Consider the following 13,881-nt stretch of genomic DNA (forward strand, 5'->3'; position numbering starts at 1 on the left):
GTGGAAGAGTAAATATATTATTCTGTTGCTCAGCCTCATACCTAAAATATTATGCATATACAAAACACGCCGAAATAATCATTTTTATTTATGTATGTAGTGTAGAGAGAGAAACAGCGCAGGTGTAATTAATATGTGAGTGCAGAATTATTTATCATTATTATTGTTATTATTTAGTTTACCTTTAACCTTTAACGTATCAATTAACAATCGCATTCCATCAAGCTCCACCCAGTTACGTCACGACAACAACCTTTTTCAGGTACCGTTCAGTTGCGTTAGTTGATAGTTTCCTTTGCTCGGGACAGACCTCTACGATTACGTCGGTTTATGCGGACTGGTTTTCTGCGCCACTCTAACACTGCCGGAATTTAAGACCTGTTGGCGCACTCAGATAGCATTTTTATAACTTTGTTCGTATACATTAACGTCTGTCAAGGATGGCAGCCATCAAAGCACTAGAGCAATGGTGCAAAATTCAATGTGATGGATACAGAGATGTGACAATCACAAATATGACGACCTCGTTCAGGGACGGACTGGCATTTTGTGCACTTATCCACAAGCACAGACCGGACCTCATGTAAGGAATTTAACTATATTTCATTACAGAAATGTTGCACGGATGTTTGAAAACGTTTGCCGGGACTTTCTGTAATAGTGTTGAGAGAATAATTCAAGACTATAAGTATTTACTATTTACTATCAAGTATTTAAAACATATTTAAATGCTTCGCTTTGTTTCTATTATGTAATCTCTGGCTTTCTGATTACTGACACGGAATTGTTGCAACAGTCGTATCTGTAATCTTATAGTTTGGTATTTCTTGTTTGTGTGAATGCTATTTTGTTTAATGTAGAGCTGTGATGGCGTTACTGGGTTTATGCATGAAACGCATGCGGTCTTTGCAGCTGTGTGCGATTGGCGCGTCTAATTAGCCTAGCATTTCCGTAACACAATTTACAGATTGTCATAGTGCTTCACAAAGTCTTCAATCTTTACTGGTTGTCTTCTTGGCACATACACGCTACGCTGTTAGTTTTGATCAACATTTTCAACAGCAGTAGCTTTTATTCATATCGGACCGTTAAACACACTTGGGAAATTTAAAATTTATCAAATCGGTTAATTTCCTATGCCTTCCTTAGCTCTTGTTACACAGCCTCCTTTCAATACGTTCACAATACTTGTGAGATTAAGTGTGGCATGGAGGAAAAGCTATTTGAATTGCCAAACAAGCACATTAGTGGCCAATCTACAGAAGTAATTTTCAAGAGAAAGATATTGTGTGTTATGGGTTTAATACAGCAGTTTGTTGGTGTTACTCTGTTTGGGTGGAGCGTGGATATGTGTAGGCCTATGTGTATTAATTGTAGGTATTAAAGTCATGACACTATAAGTTTGGGAAAATAATTAAGGATTTTAGTGTGCGGAGAAAAGTTTAAGTCTGATTGCTTCAGCCTGCATCGTTTTACTGTCTAACGGTATTCTCACAAGATGGACATAACCTTTAAATATAATTTGATAGTGACGTATTTCCTTGTTTTGTTCTGTTTCAGAAACTATGCCTCTCTCAGTAAGGAAAATGTTTACGATAACAACAACTTGGTAAGTAAGATTTACTGCTTCGACATTGGCTAAAGGAAGTTTGTTGAGGAAGGATGCTGGTTCACTTCTTAGGTCAGACTGGTGATGTGTGTCAGTGCATATGCTCCAATAGGCTTAGTGAAATCTTTTCTTTTTTTTTTATGTGGTCTGACAGTACATTCCAACACAAGATGCTTCAACTCCTCTAACCCTGAATCTCCTATTAAAAGTTGTAGGTGACAACTTGTGATTTTTCTGTTCTGTGATTAGGCTGGAGAGTGTTGTAGTAGTGACTGGGCTGTCAGGCATGAATTGCTGTGCAGGGAGGGTTTTTCTCCTCCGGTTACATACAGCTATTGTAGTCTCCAATGTCTCCATCTGACAGGATGCATGTTGACCAGACTGACCCAGTGGCCTTTTTTATATTGTTGGCCCTCCTTCCTTAAATGTCAGGAAGTGTGCAATGGTTGTTTAGGAAATGGAATGGCACAGCTGCGAAGTTTCTGGTATTTAGTGCTTTTTTTAAATCTCATCAGTTGATTTCAGCGGTTTCAGAAATAAAGGTTTCCTGATAATACAAACACACAGAGCACACACTTGTGTTACATTTGTGGCTCCTTGTGTTTTGCATTCTACTATCTATGAGTAACATGAGCTGAAATAAGGTACTTGAGGATATTCATTATGAATGAGTTGGTGTCATCGGAGTGCTACTTGTTACACATGATAAAGGTCAATTTACAATTGTCATACGATACACATTTGAAAATGTTTGCACATTGTTTCAGTTTATTTCTTTGTTTAAAAATGAGGCTTGTTGCTGGATGAACAATGTAGGTAAAACAGCCCTCTACAAGACTTTTACAAATGTCGCAACGCAGGATTTTGCATTATGGATGTCACACACAAACTCATTTTGCATTGGTCCTATCTCTAGTTAAGGGTAAGTATTTTTGCACTCTTCAGTTTCAAGAAATTCTTCAGTAATTTTCCATCGAAAGAATGGAAACTGACAAAGTTGTGGTATTGTGTGAATAGAGCTCCTTGAACAATAAAAGATTTCATCTTTGGTATTTTGCTGCTGATGTGTAAAAGGGGCTATAGTTTGTTGGAACAGCTGTTCCTTGCTGCCCTAACACCATTTCTGAGTCTCTCTCCTTCTTACTGTGTGTATATAGAATTACCTCTTTGTGAAGATAAACTTCTCTTGTATAATTCATGAGCAGGATGCCCCAGTCATGTTCTCCTGTGTACAGTTTCAGTCTATCCATTTTATCCAACATATTCTCTTGTCATATGTTTAAAAATAACACATACAATACTCTTGGTGTGGTGAAGGTGGTCTGTTGAACCCCATTCACAGTGCAGGGGCTATTAACATGGCATTTATATCTGAACTAGGGCCTGCATTTGTCATTTGAGCAAGTTTTCATCTGTAATTTTTACACCGTAACAATAATGATGGCAATGATGCAAAAGGAGGCAGGTTGGAAAAATACTGATTCATTCAGTGTGAATGAAACTGTAATAAATGTTAGCAAAGACATGATCATCACATGTATAAGATGGTCTAATTGTTTGAAACCCCACAATGGCACATACTCTAATGCGGCTTAATTTGGTCAGTTAGGGGGAAAAAAAAACTGGTATAGCTGTGCATTGAAATTCACTGCAGCACTACTGATGTGAAAGGGTTTGGTGCTTTGCAAAGCGGTGCTGTGAGATGGCAGTCATGTGCAGGTCCATTCCAGAAAATGGCCCTTTGTCTCCTCACTCCATCCTCTTCCCAGACCTCAGAGTCCAGAGGAAATGTGCGATTCATTATTCGCTGCCTGCACAGAACCTCTCAGCGTGAGCCCACCTCTGTTTGTTGGTCTTTTCTATTTCTGGAAACCCTTCATTGTCTGGTCTGTAGATGCAATTAGTTGGGCAGCTGCTGCTGAGCTACTGTACATGGAAAACCCCTCCAAGACACAACAATGTCAAGTCAAAAAAAAAAAAAAAAAAAAACAAAAACACTTGACATTATGTTTAAAAGCCCATTAAAAAGAGCTTCATTTTGTGAAATTGAGACTTTAGCATAGGCTTTCTAGTTGCAGAATAAAATGTAACTAAAGGAACTATGGACAGTTATCATAGGACACACAATAATATTGGACACAGTGGATCATGTTACAAGAAGTATAATTTTATTCTCTGCCTCCTGCTGGAAACATGTAGGCTTATGGTTTTAACTTTGACTTATACCAAAAATGCCTGTGCAGTTTTAAACCCTGTATGTCTTCTGCTGTAAAATGTAATCGTCTGCATTGTGGAAATGCAGGTGGATTTCGGTGATGCAGGACCACATTGTGCTCATTAACATCATGGCGTTTATTGCAGGCATTCCGTGTGGCGGAAGATTACCTGGGAATCCCTGCTTTGCTGGATGCAGAGGACATGGTGGCCCTCAGGATTCCCGACCGACTCAGCATTCTCACCTATGTGTCCCAGTATTACAACTACTTCAATGGCCGCTCACCCAGTAAGCTCCTGCTTGACTACTTGAGTGTCTGAAGCTTTTTCACTTCAGTCAGTAGTTCTGTTTCATGAGAAACATGCTCAAAGCCTTTAATGGTTATAAAGGAATATGACACACAGTTCACATGTTTGTCACCAGCTGATTAGTTGGTTTGTTTAGAATGTCATTAATTATAAATATTAATGATAAAGCCATCATGTCTGTCTTACCTTCACATTGCATTTTTAACTTTGTTTGCTCTATCAGCAGATATACCCAAGAACTTTGATTTGCATGAGAAGCTTTTGGCATACTCATCATACCCACCACTACTGTTGCTTAGTCGTGTTTTGATGTTCCAGGTGGGGGTGTGGGAGGGGTTAAAAGACCTGCTGAGGGCTCCAAAGAGGAGCCGTCTGGGAAGAAGAACTTGCCAGTAACTGCCAAGCCTCTCCTCCACAAACCTGTCACAGAGAAGCGGTCACCACCCACCATTGCTGTCACTACACCCTTCAGACCACCGCCCAAAGCAGCCGCCCCAGCTGACCAAGTAAGGCATGCTTACACTACCTTTGGGCAAACATAAGGTTCTCTCAGTGCCACAATGAATGTATTAAATCCCCCATTCACTGCTAGTACCTACAAATTTCACATTTATTAGTGCCTGTGCTGTTTCTGTCTAGAGCCTTTGTCAAAGTATAGAGCACGCTTCATTGTGCTGACAGTGGTGGGTCTTCACAAATGTTACAGCTTGTTTGCATGAAGAGGCCAACAAATGTCAAGGACACTCATTGAAAAAAATAATTTTTATAAATGATAATGCATATGAATTTGAGAGGCAGATGCAGATTTTATTTCGGACAATACTTTTGTAAGTATGTAATTGATCTTGGAATTGACAGTAAACTGGTAACAACTGGATAAATCCTGTATCTGCGAGACTCTCACAGTAACTCTACAATGCTAAAAGTAGTCATCAACTCCAAGTGCCTGTTTGTTTCTCTTTAGCCTAGATAAAGTGCACGGGTCCAATAACATTCTCCCTGTGAACACTTCAGCGCTGCAGACGGGGTCTCAGTTTAAGCCCTTCCTTTAATGCAGGTGCATCCCTCCATGCAGCACATGTACTGTGTATGTGTTCCATATCTCCTTAGACAAAATAAAGGCTCTATATCTATGCTTGGCTGTCTGACAAAATGACATCCCAGTGCACTCTGGCTGGAGTCCTCTTCAGAGCCGTGAGCTAAAACAAAGCCCTGCATTGTGTGTGAAACCAAGCCCCCCCCCCCCCCCCCCCCATTTCTCCTCTGTTTTCTTGACAATACAATGACAACAGGCCTACTAGTTATTTTTAAACTCCTGGGTGGTATTTTACTTCAGAGCTGTACCCAGTGTGTGAAAACACTCCCTCTCCGGCCTGTGGCCTGGTTCTCAGCATTTCCTGCCTGAGAGTGGTGCTGGGTGCGAGTACGGAGTATAGCCTCCCTCATGACGCTCTGGTCTGAAGACAAAGGCAAAAGTGTTTTAGCCCATAACAAAGGGCCGGGAGTGTGGCCAGGAAGCTGTGGGTGACTGCACTTCTGGCAGCTGTAAATGGTGCACTTGTGTGTTAAGTGAGAGCACAGGGGGAGAGGGTAGAATATTCACAATGTTAAGTGAAGAGAATGCCTCTGATGTGTTTTACTTGTTTTGCTAATTTTGAGAGAATACTATTTTTGAGAGAATACATGTTGCAGCTGTAGAGGAGGCCATTGGCTATGTGTGTTCACTAATTATTATATCCAAAACATTAGGATATTAACATATTTTTAATATTAATTGGTTGCCATTTTTACTGAGAATAAAATGTAATTAAGTTTGCCGAAGTTGTATGAAATGCCAAATTACAGGGTATCCTTAATACATACATAATATGTTTGACATTGACTGATATGCTTTCAGCTGATTGTTTTCAGCAGGTAGGTGAATGTTCATTTTGTCTGTTGACTACAATTACTGTTGGGGCAAGCTTTAGTGAATAATGACTTAAAACATCACAGAAGTATTTTTTTAGCAAATTGTAGTTTTCTATTTATATTATGGTACTGGAAAACATACTGTAGGTGTTTGCAGACTGCAGTAATTCATTTATATTTGTGATGCCACGTGCATTTTTATTCTGCTTTGACACTTTTCTCTTTCTTTATAATATAATTTTTCCCCTCTGTTTCCTCAGAAGATGGTTTTGGTTGAGAGCTCCAATAAGCCTGGGACCCTGAGCAGTACCTGTGCGGTTTGTAAACACCACGTTCATCTTGTTCAGCGCCACCTGGTGGATGGGAGGCTCTACCACAGAAGCTGCTTCAAGTAAATGTTTTTGACCTATCCTTAAGCATTAAAGCCCCGTGTGCATGTTTTAAGTCATGCCCATGTAAAATATCTTTTCCATATTTTTAACAGGTGCTGCGAATGCTCTAATGTTCTCCTCTCTGGAGCCTATAAGGCTGGGCCTGAGCCGGGAACATTTGTGTGCATTGCTCACCAGAGTATCCAGAAAGGCAGCAAGACGACTGCAGCTGTAACTAAAAGCAATAGCAGCCCCACCTCACGCCCCGTCTCTGTGCTGTCCACGCCCATCGTTGTGAGCGCAAAGCCCATTGAACCACCCCCTGCCATCAAACCCTGGACCCCCTCGGCTCAGAAGACGCAGGCTGCCCGCCAGAGGTTTTTCCTGTCCTCCCCCAGCACGGCTGACCCTCCACTCCCCAGCAGGGGTGTTGTAACTGCCCCGGAGACCGCAGCCCTGAGCAGGGAAGTCCAAAAAGGCGTGGACGACAAACACAGAGCTGGGTCGTCAGTGACAAAGAAAATGGCCGAGGGAAATACCAACAATAACAATACATCATCCTATTCAGATCTCAAGGCTGCAGACAGCCGGTGAGTCTGCACAATACAGCTGTAACACGCATGCTAAATTATTCATCTGGGTGACACTCATCCACGGTGACTCATCTGCTGCATTTTAAACCGTAACTTTAAGAGCGTTAAACACAAATCCCAATAATTAAGAAATGATGACACATGCTTTTGGATTGTGATAAAAGGATACAGCTGATTTTTTTTTTTTTTTTTTTTTTTTTCCCCCCCTGAGCAAATTCTCATGCAGTAGTGGGGGGTGGGGATAGTGAATAGGGGGGGAATGTGAATAGCCATATACCTAACTGTGCTTAATAATGAATGCCCCTAGTCTTTTCAAGTTAATATGTGAATCAGCAGGTTGGTAGTAATGTTAGGCTATTTTAAGTGTCATTCTCTTGTACAGGAGCTAGTATGTAATGCTATGGTGATTTTGGGACACTGAATTTACGTGGTACTTAATTGTGCTATCAGTGTCATTTTTAGCATTTGTTCAGCAAATTATTTTTTCCTGAAATATTTTACCAGTTGAGTGTTCCCAGGCAGTACAAGTGCGATTTTTTTCGGAGCCTGTCAACCTGATTGTGTCCCCTCAGGGCTGGAAACCGTCTTTCTGGTGACACTTCCAGCTGGAAGTACAACCATGGAACAGCAGGACTGAAGCCTTTGTCTCATCTCCAAACCACCACCAACAAGGAGGCACCTTTTCTGAAGACTACCAACAAGGAATCTCAAAGCACCATCTCCTCCCACACCAAAAGTGAGCTTTAACAAAGCCCCATGTTCACATAATATCTTTTTTTTTTTTTGTTTTTTTTGATCAAACGGGATGAAATTGTACGTTTTTGCTTTTGTTGTTGTAGAAAGATAAACTGAATTCAGTCTCAGCCTTGTATAGCCTGTGTATTTAAGCCTGTGTATATAAGGTTTCCTGAATTTACATCTGTTTCATTTTTCTCTATCAGATCTTGGTACCTTGGAAACACCAGCAGACTGGAGAGCAAAGCTTAAACCAGTGTCAAATGGGCAAAGACTACAGTAAGTTCTGCATATATCTGTGTTATTTCCCAACATTTGGGGAAGCAGGCAAAATGTTTCCTCCAAAATGGAGACCTGACAGTCTGGCCTTTCATGTATTCATTCTGCAGCCTGTTGATACCTCCTGCTTCACCCATCTCTGTAATGATGGACTGGCTAAGAGTACAGCCACTGTCCTTCTCCCCCATCCTCACAAGTCCCAAGGAGTGTTGCATCTGAACCTGCCCCTTATACAACATGAAATCAGTACATTGAGTTCCCCCCAGATGACCATTTTCCAGTTTTCCACTCAGACTTTCCTAAAATTTAAGAGGTGAGGAAGTTGGGTTGGTATGGTATTGCTCTAAACCATTTGCTGAATAGAGCCAGAAAAGAACTGTTATAAGTACACTATGGATTGGTGTGTAAAATTTTCAGATGAGCCCCACTCTGAGCACAACTAGAACACATGGGTGAATGTTATTATAGTAATTTTCACACTGGTACTAGCAAGTATTGGTTAAAAATGGGAATAATTTGCTGAGATTGGTTGTGTCCCTGAAGGCTAAAATTGGCACAGTGACAGACAGTTTTAAGTACTTGATGCAACTAAGCATTGCCTTTATTGAAGAGGTTTATCTACACTGCCCAGCTTTAAAATCACCACTCTTTGAAAGAGAGCTAGACAATCTTGTGTACTGTTGTACTCCAGGCCCAGGACTGTGATTCCCCACCTCTTGTTTATGGGTACATGAGTGAGACTGAGTTCAGTGGCCTTATGTTGTCAATATGTTTGTCAATATATGTTCTTTTTGCCTCTAACACAATTTATTTAGGACTACAGATTATACAAACAACCCCACTTTCACGTCTGAGAAAACAAACGATGAATCTCTGTCAAAGCCGTTCCTCAATGTCGTGACCGAAGGCTCTCTGCCACCTCTGCCTGCTGTGGTTCCCAGCAGTACTTCTCCCGGTAGCCCCACTCACAAGCAGCCACAAAATGGCTCTGGAAGTTTGGGTAAGCCCTCTGGTCATAGTAGCAGGAACAGCTGTGTCTTTGTATCGGCAGTACAGAGAGCTTGCATCGCCTGTCATATTGTGCTGTAGACATGTATCGCTGTTTGACACTGCTGTGGCCTAGCTATCAGAGTAAGCAGTGCTAGAACTGATTTAAGTTGTAGCTTATCTAAGGTTGATAGTTGGGTGAGAAATGCATGCTTTATAAATTTTACTATGCATAGTCTAAGTACTGTAGATTGTCTAAATGGTCAACCATCTTTAAAATGCCGCATTTCTTTTTTCATGTTTTTAACATTTTGAAGCTTGTGCACATGTTGTGGTCAGGATAATAACCATTGGGTGTCTGTTGGAAATTCTATTGTAGATTATTCATCCAGGAGTGCCACGAGTCCTGAACTAAATTTAAAGGTAAATCTTTCCCCGTTAATTGTAGTATGCTGCAGAAGTGTTCATGCCCTTCTGGGCATTTTTGCAGTTCGTCTGCATCTGCTGCCCACATGTGGTTGCTTTGGGGTATTGACACTTCAGAGAGACTTTGAAGCATTTTGAGACACTTTTCACTGTGTCAGTGCTCTGCACTGACTGTTCTTTATCTAGCTACAGTATGTGTCTTTCCAGAAGTTAACAAATTAACCTCTTGATTAATCTCTCTTAGGGAAAGTCTCTCTACATCCCCATGGAAGAGATCCTGCAGGAGCTGCAGGGGATTGAGGACCACCTGAATGATTTGGAGAAACAGGGAGTGGAGATGGAGAAACGACTACGCCAATGTGAGGCAGGTGAGTGGTGGAAATCATTCCTCCCCTACCCTTTCGATAACCAAGTGAGCGCAGTTGGAGTTTGAATGAAGTTCAATGTGGAGGGAGGTATTGGCTGAATAAGAACTGGTTACAGTGATGATCACTATGTATATGGCATGCACCAATCTGTGGTTTTCTTGTGAAGAGCAAAGGATCACTGCTTTAGCCACCTGTCCATCTGATACAATGCAGATCTCAGGACTTTATCATGCTTCATGCCTTTCTTCACCTCTAGAACATTCCGTGCTTGACATTCTTTTAATTCTATTTATTTTACATGCTTTAGAACTCTCTACAGCTATACCAACACATTTTTAACACTGAAAAGTGAAAAGGCACACATTTAAGCCTGTATCTTTGTGGGATATTTCTCAAAAATGACTCAAACTTCTGTATTCTAGCATCGTTTTTGGCATACTGCAGATTTTTTCCCCTTAAAATATGCTCTGTGTTTTTCCCATGATAGTGCATTTGCTACATTATTTCTGCACAGGTTAAGCACAGGTTACAGGATAAAATATTTTCATTGTCAAAACACTATGCTCAACCCTCTCCAGTTCTTTTGCAGCATTATTAGAATTTAATTTATATATTTTTAAAAATAAGAAAATTAGGTGACTTATTTTAGATCTCATTGAACATTGATATTTATTGGAGTGCAATGCTGCAGCCATCAGCTCTGAGAACTTTTGTTCTCTGAGCCCAAACACTGAGTTCTTTCTCATTTTTTGGATCTGCAAAAATTCTTCCACAGTGAAGTTTAAATGTTGTTTATGCATTTGTTATGCATAACACTTAATCTCCTTAAAATCGCACTTATAAATAACCTTTTTGTAAATCTTGTGTCTTCACGTTTGTGTTGCAGAAGGAGAGGAGGACACTTTGGATGCTTTAATGGTGGATTGGTTCAACCTGATCCAAAATAAGCAGGTTTATATGAGAAGGGAGTCAGAGCTGGTCTACATGTAAGATGTTATCCTATTATCGAGCTAAATGTAAGAATGACAGTCTTACCCAGTTGGATTTTTTTCATATCTGTCAGTGGGATGGTTATACAGGGGCAAATACGGGAGATGGAGGTCTTTGACATGTGGCTTCTTGAACATTGTGCTAAAATAAAAGCTTATCTTCATTTCTCCGTAGCATTGCTGCATCAAAGTTTCACCCCCTTTGTTCCAACACCCCCCCCCCCCCAACGTAATGAAAGCTGCATGTGAAATGCAACTCAAACTAGCTTGAAAACCTTTAAATTGTAATTTTAAATGCTTTTCAGAAACTTGGCAAAAGTGAAATGATTTGTCAAGAATGTACTGAAATTGAGCACAAACCATTTAGCACTTAAAAATATTTGAAATATATCCGTGGATGTAATTTAAAACTATAGTCTTTTATTAATGTGTGTTATCTGGGTATGACGTACAACAGAACTTTTCTCCAGTGAAGAAAAAAATTGCAGATGACTCTCTTGAAATTGCCTCTTGAAAGTTATGTTTGCATGTTTGATATATTTTTTTTTTCCTGCTGTTGGCTGTGAATGCAGTCACTGTAAGGTAACATTTTATGTGATTTTTTTTTTTTTTTCCAGCGCAAAGACCCAAGTCCTAGAGGAGCAGCAGCCAGGAGTGGAAGAAGAGCTGAGGAAACTGATGGATAAACCAGGTGAGAGCCACAGTTTGAGAGGGAAGCACCTCTCTCTATTCATTGAACCTCTGAACCCTCTGGGTAATGTGCTGTTAAAGTCTCATAGCTTTTTCATTTCCTTGCCGATTAGTGCATCGGTCCGTACATTGTGATGTTCCAGATCGTGCCCGTAGTGGCAATCCTGACTTGTGGTACTCTGTGTCTACTGAACTGTACGTATGTAATCTGATGCTTTTTCTCATGTCGCCTTTTGATTTTTTTTTTTTAGAGCATTTAAAGACTACAGCAGACAAGCAGCAGGAGGAGGAGCTGATGGTGAAACTGATTAAGATCGTTAATGACAGGAATGCCATTGTGGTGGTGCTGGATGAGGACAGGCTGAGGTGAGGACAGACTTCCCTTGGCCTGTACCATTCTGTGTGTGCATCTGTGCAACTTGTCCCCATGTTACACCGCTTGAATTCATTCCTTAAGTTTGAGCAGAAGATTAGACTGAATACAGTCCTTAGTGAAAAGTTTTGTAGTCATTCAAAATTTATGGAAGCACAATGAGGAAATTGGAACAGATATTTTTCAGCATCTGGAATGAGATTTAGCAGTAACAAATGCAATTTGTACAGACGTACCCATGTTTATAATTTCCTATTTTGTTCGTTACAGGGAGGAGGAGGAAGATCAACAGTTGCATCAGATGATGGAGAAACTTGGTGAGTCTCAGATTCCTACATTCTCAACAAACACCCACCTCTACAAAAATCCAATGAGCTATCTATTCATTAGTGTCAAATCCAAATTGTTCATGCCTCTGACCCCTTCTATTTATGCGTCCTTCCTTTATGTAAAATGTAAATGAAATTCCTGAAGAATAAAATTCTGCCGATTGTGCAGCGTCACAGAGAAGGGCCTCTCGTGATAACTAAAGGCGTACTGTTGCACAATGTTCCCTATAGTTGGTTGCATGCTGTGCTGCAGTTAAAAAGCTCCAGGCTTTGAGCTCTTGCATCCGCTGTGCTCTGTGGCCACTTCACAGATCCTGCCCTCTTTCTGAGGGGAAACGCATTGGCACAGAGTGCCTGTCTTCTGCATGATCTGCTGATCTTCCTGAGACTTCCTGTTCTGCTCCACTGAATGTTGAAGGAGTAATCTTGTCCCATAACCAGGTGTCTCTCAATCCATACTGCTTTTACGTCTGATTATAGCACCTCTGCATGTGGTGTTCTCCTTCCTTTTGGATCATTCTCTTGCTGCAGTGTTTTAGCATCTTGCATTTGGTTTTATGCCATTTTTATTTATGCTTTAATGGCCACTGGTTTTCTTTGTTTTAAAACAGGCAAAAAGAAAGACAAAAGCAAGAAAAAATCTCCCATAAAAAAGTTGTTTAAGCGAAAAAGTAAAAAGACACCATGAAGAATTCACCCTGGGGGGAACCTGTACTGGTGGGGCTGTTCAGCTGTAGGTGCTGGTGACATTTTCTTGATACATGTTTGAGGGGATTTTCACATACAGTCAGAAGGAAAAGTTTATCTAACCTATTTGTGTAGGTCGTTTTGATTTTAAGATGAAAAAGGATTTTTAAAAAATCAAACGTTGTGTATAATGTGGTAGGCTCCATGCACTGTCAGTTAGGCTTAAACACGATGAGATGGTTCAGACTGTTCTGTTCCATTGTTTATTTTTAGGAGCACTAGTAGTGGGTAACAGTTCTGTTTCTTTTGAATTATATCTCCATAAATAGTAGTTCATTCAAAGACCTAGCTCTGTTTGGTGTAAGTGGTCTTAGTTAATCAGATTTTTTTTTTTTTTTAATCATCACCGTTTACTGGCATTAATTTGTTGAAGTTCGTTTTGTTTCATCTTGTTTATCAGAACACCATGGCAAATGCACGTTTTTGTTCTGATGCCTTTAACATTCACAGTTAGAAGTTACAGTCACAGGTTAGAAAATGTATTAGATGTGTGTTTTTATAGTTTTCACACAGGATAGAATACAGTCCACATATGGTAATGGGGGGAGGAATGTCTTTATATTGAGTTTGAAGAAAATAAACAATTTGATATTTTGTAGCACCAATTTAAATTTAATATTGCTTTGCAATAGTTTACTCATGTTATAGTGCCTTGTACAGAAAGAAAAGCATGAATGACCCCTGAATGGAAGAGTTGTCATTCTAAGGGAAAATGCAAGACATTCTTTGAGATATTGACAGTCACATGGGATCATGGCACATTGTGATCAGAAGATGGCAGTGTTGGGTTATTTGCAACTACGGCAGAACCTCTGAGCCCAGACTAAATTGGCCCCAGGTCTGCCTTTTAATAGTTTTGCTCATTTTTATGTTATGCAGGCTTCAGCTCTACCACTGTAAGGCTACTTATTTTTATGGCCTTTACCTCTTAATATGCCCGCATAATATAAT

The 13,881-nt window shown here is 40.3% G+C and overlaps 1 protein-coding gene across 1 annotated transcript; it reads left to right on the plus strand.

Annotated features, from left to right (window-relative positions):
- Positions 1–437: 437 nt before the first annotated feature.
- micall2a (mical-like 2a) lies at positions 438–12,958 on the plus strand. Its single transcript, XM_036552832.1, has 18 exons — positions 438–583; positions 1,561–1,609; positions 3,971–4,112; positions 4,451–4,638; positions 6,304–6,434; positions 6,528–7,004; positions 7,580–7,743; positions 7,949–8,021; positions 8,132–8,227; positions 8,269–8,334; positions 8,837–9,021; positions 9,388–9,431; positions 9,679–9,802; positions 10,689–10,788; positions 11,409–11,482; positions 11,733–11,847; positions 12,125–12,171; positions 12,795–12,958. The coding sequence occupies exons 1-18, from the start codon at positions 441–443 to the stop codon at positions 12,869–12,871; spliced, it is 2,295 nt and encodes a 764-aa protein (XP_036408725.1). The 5' UTR covers positions 438–440; the 3' UTR covers positions 12,872–12,958.
- The last annotated feature ends 923 nt before the right edge of the window (positions 12,959–13,881 follow it).

The sequence above is a fragment of the Megalops cyprinoides genome, chromosome 19 (assembly GCF_013368585.1).
Source record: "Megalops cyprinoides isolate fMegCyp1 chromosome 19, fMegCyp1.pri, whole genome shotgun sequence".
Taxonomy (NCBI): domain Eukaryota; kingdom Metazoa; phylum Chordata; class Actinopteri; order Elopiformes; family Megalopidae; genus Megalops; species Megalops cyprinoides.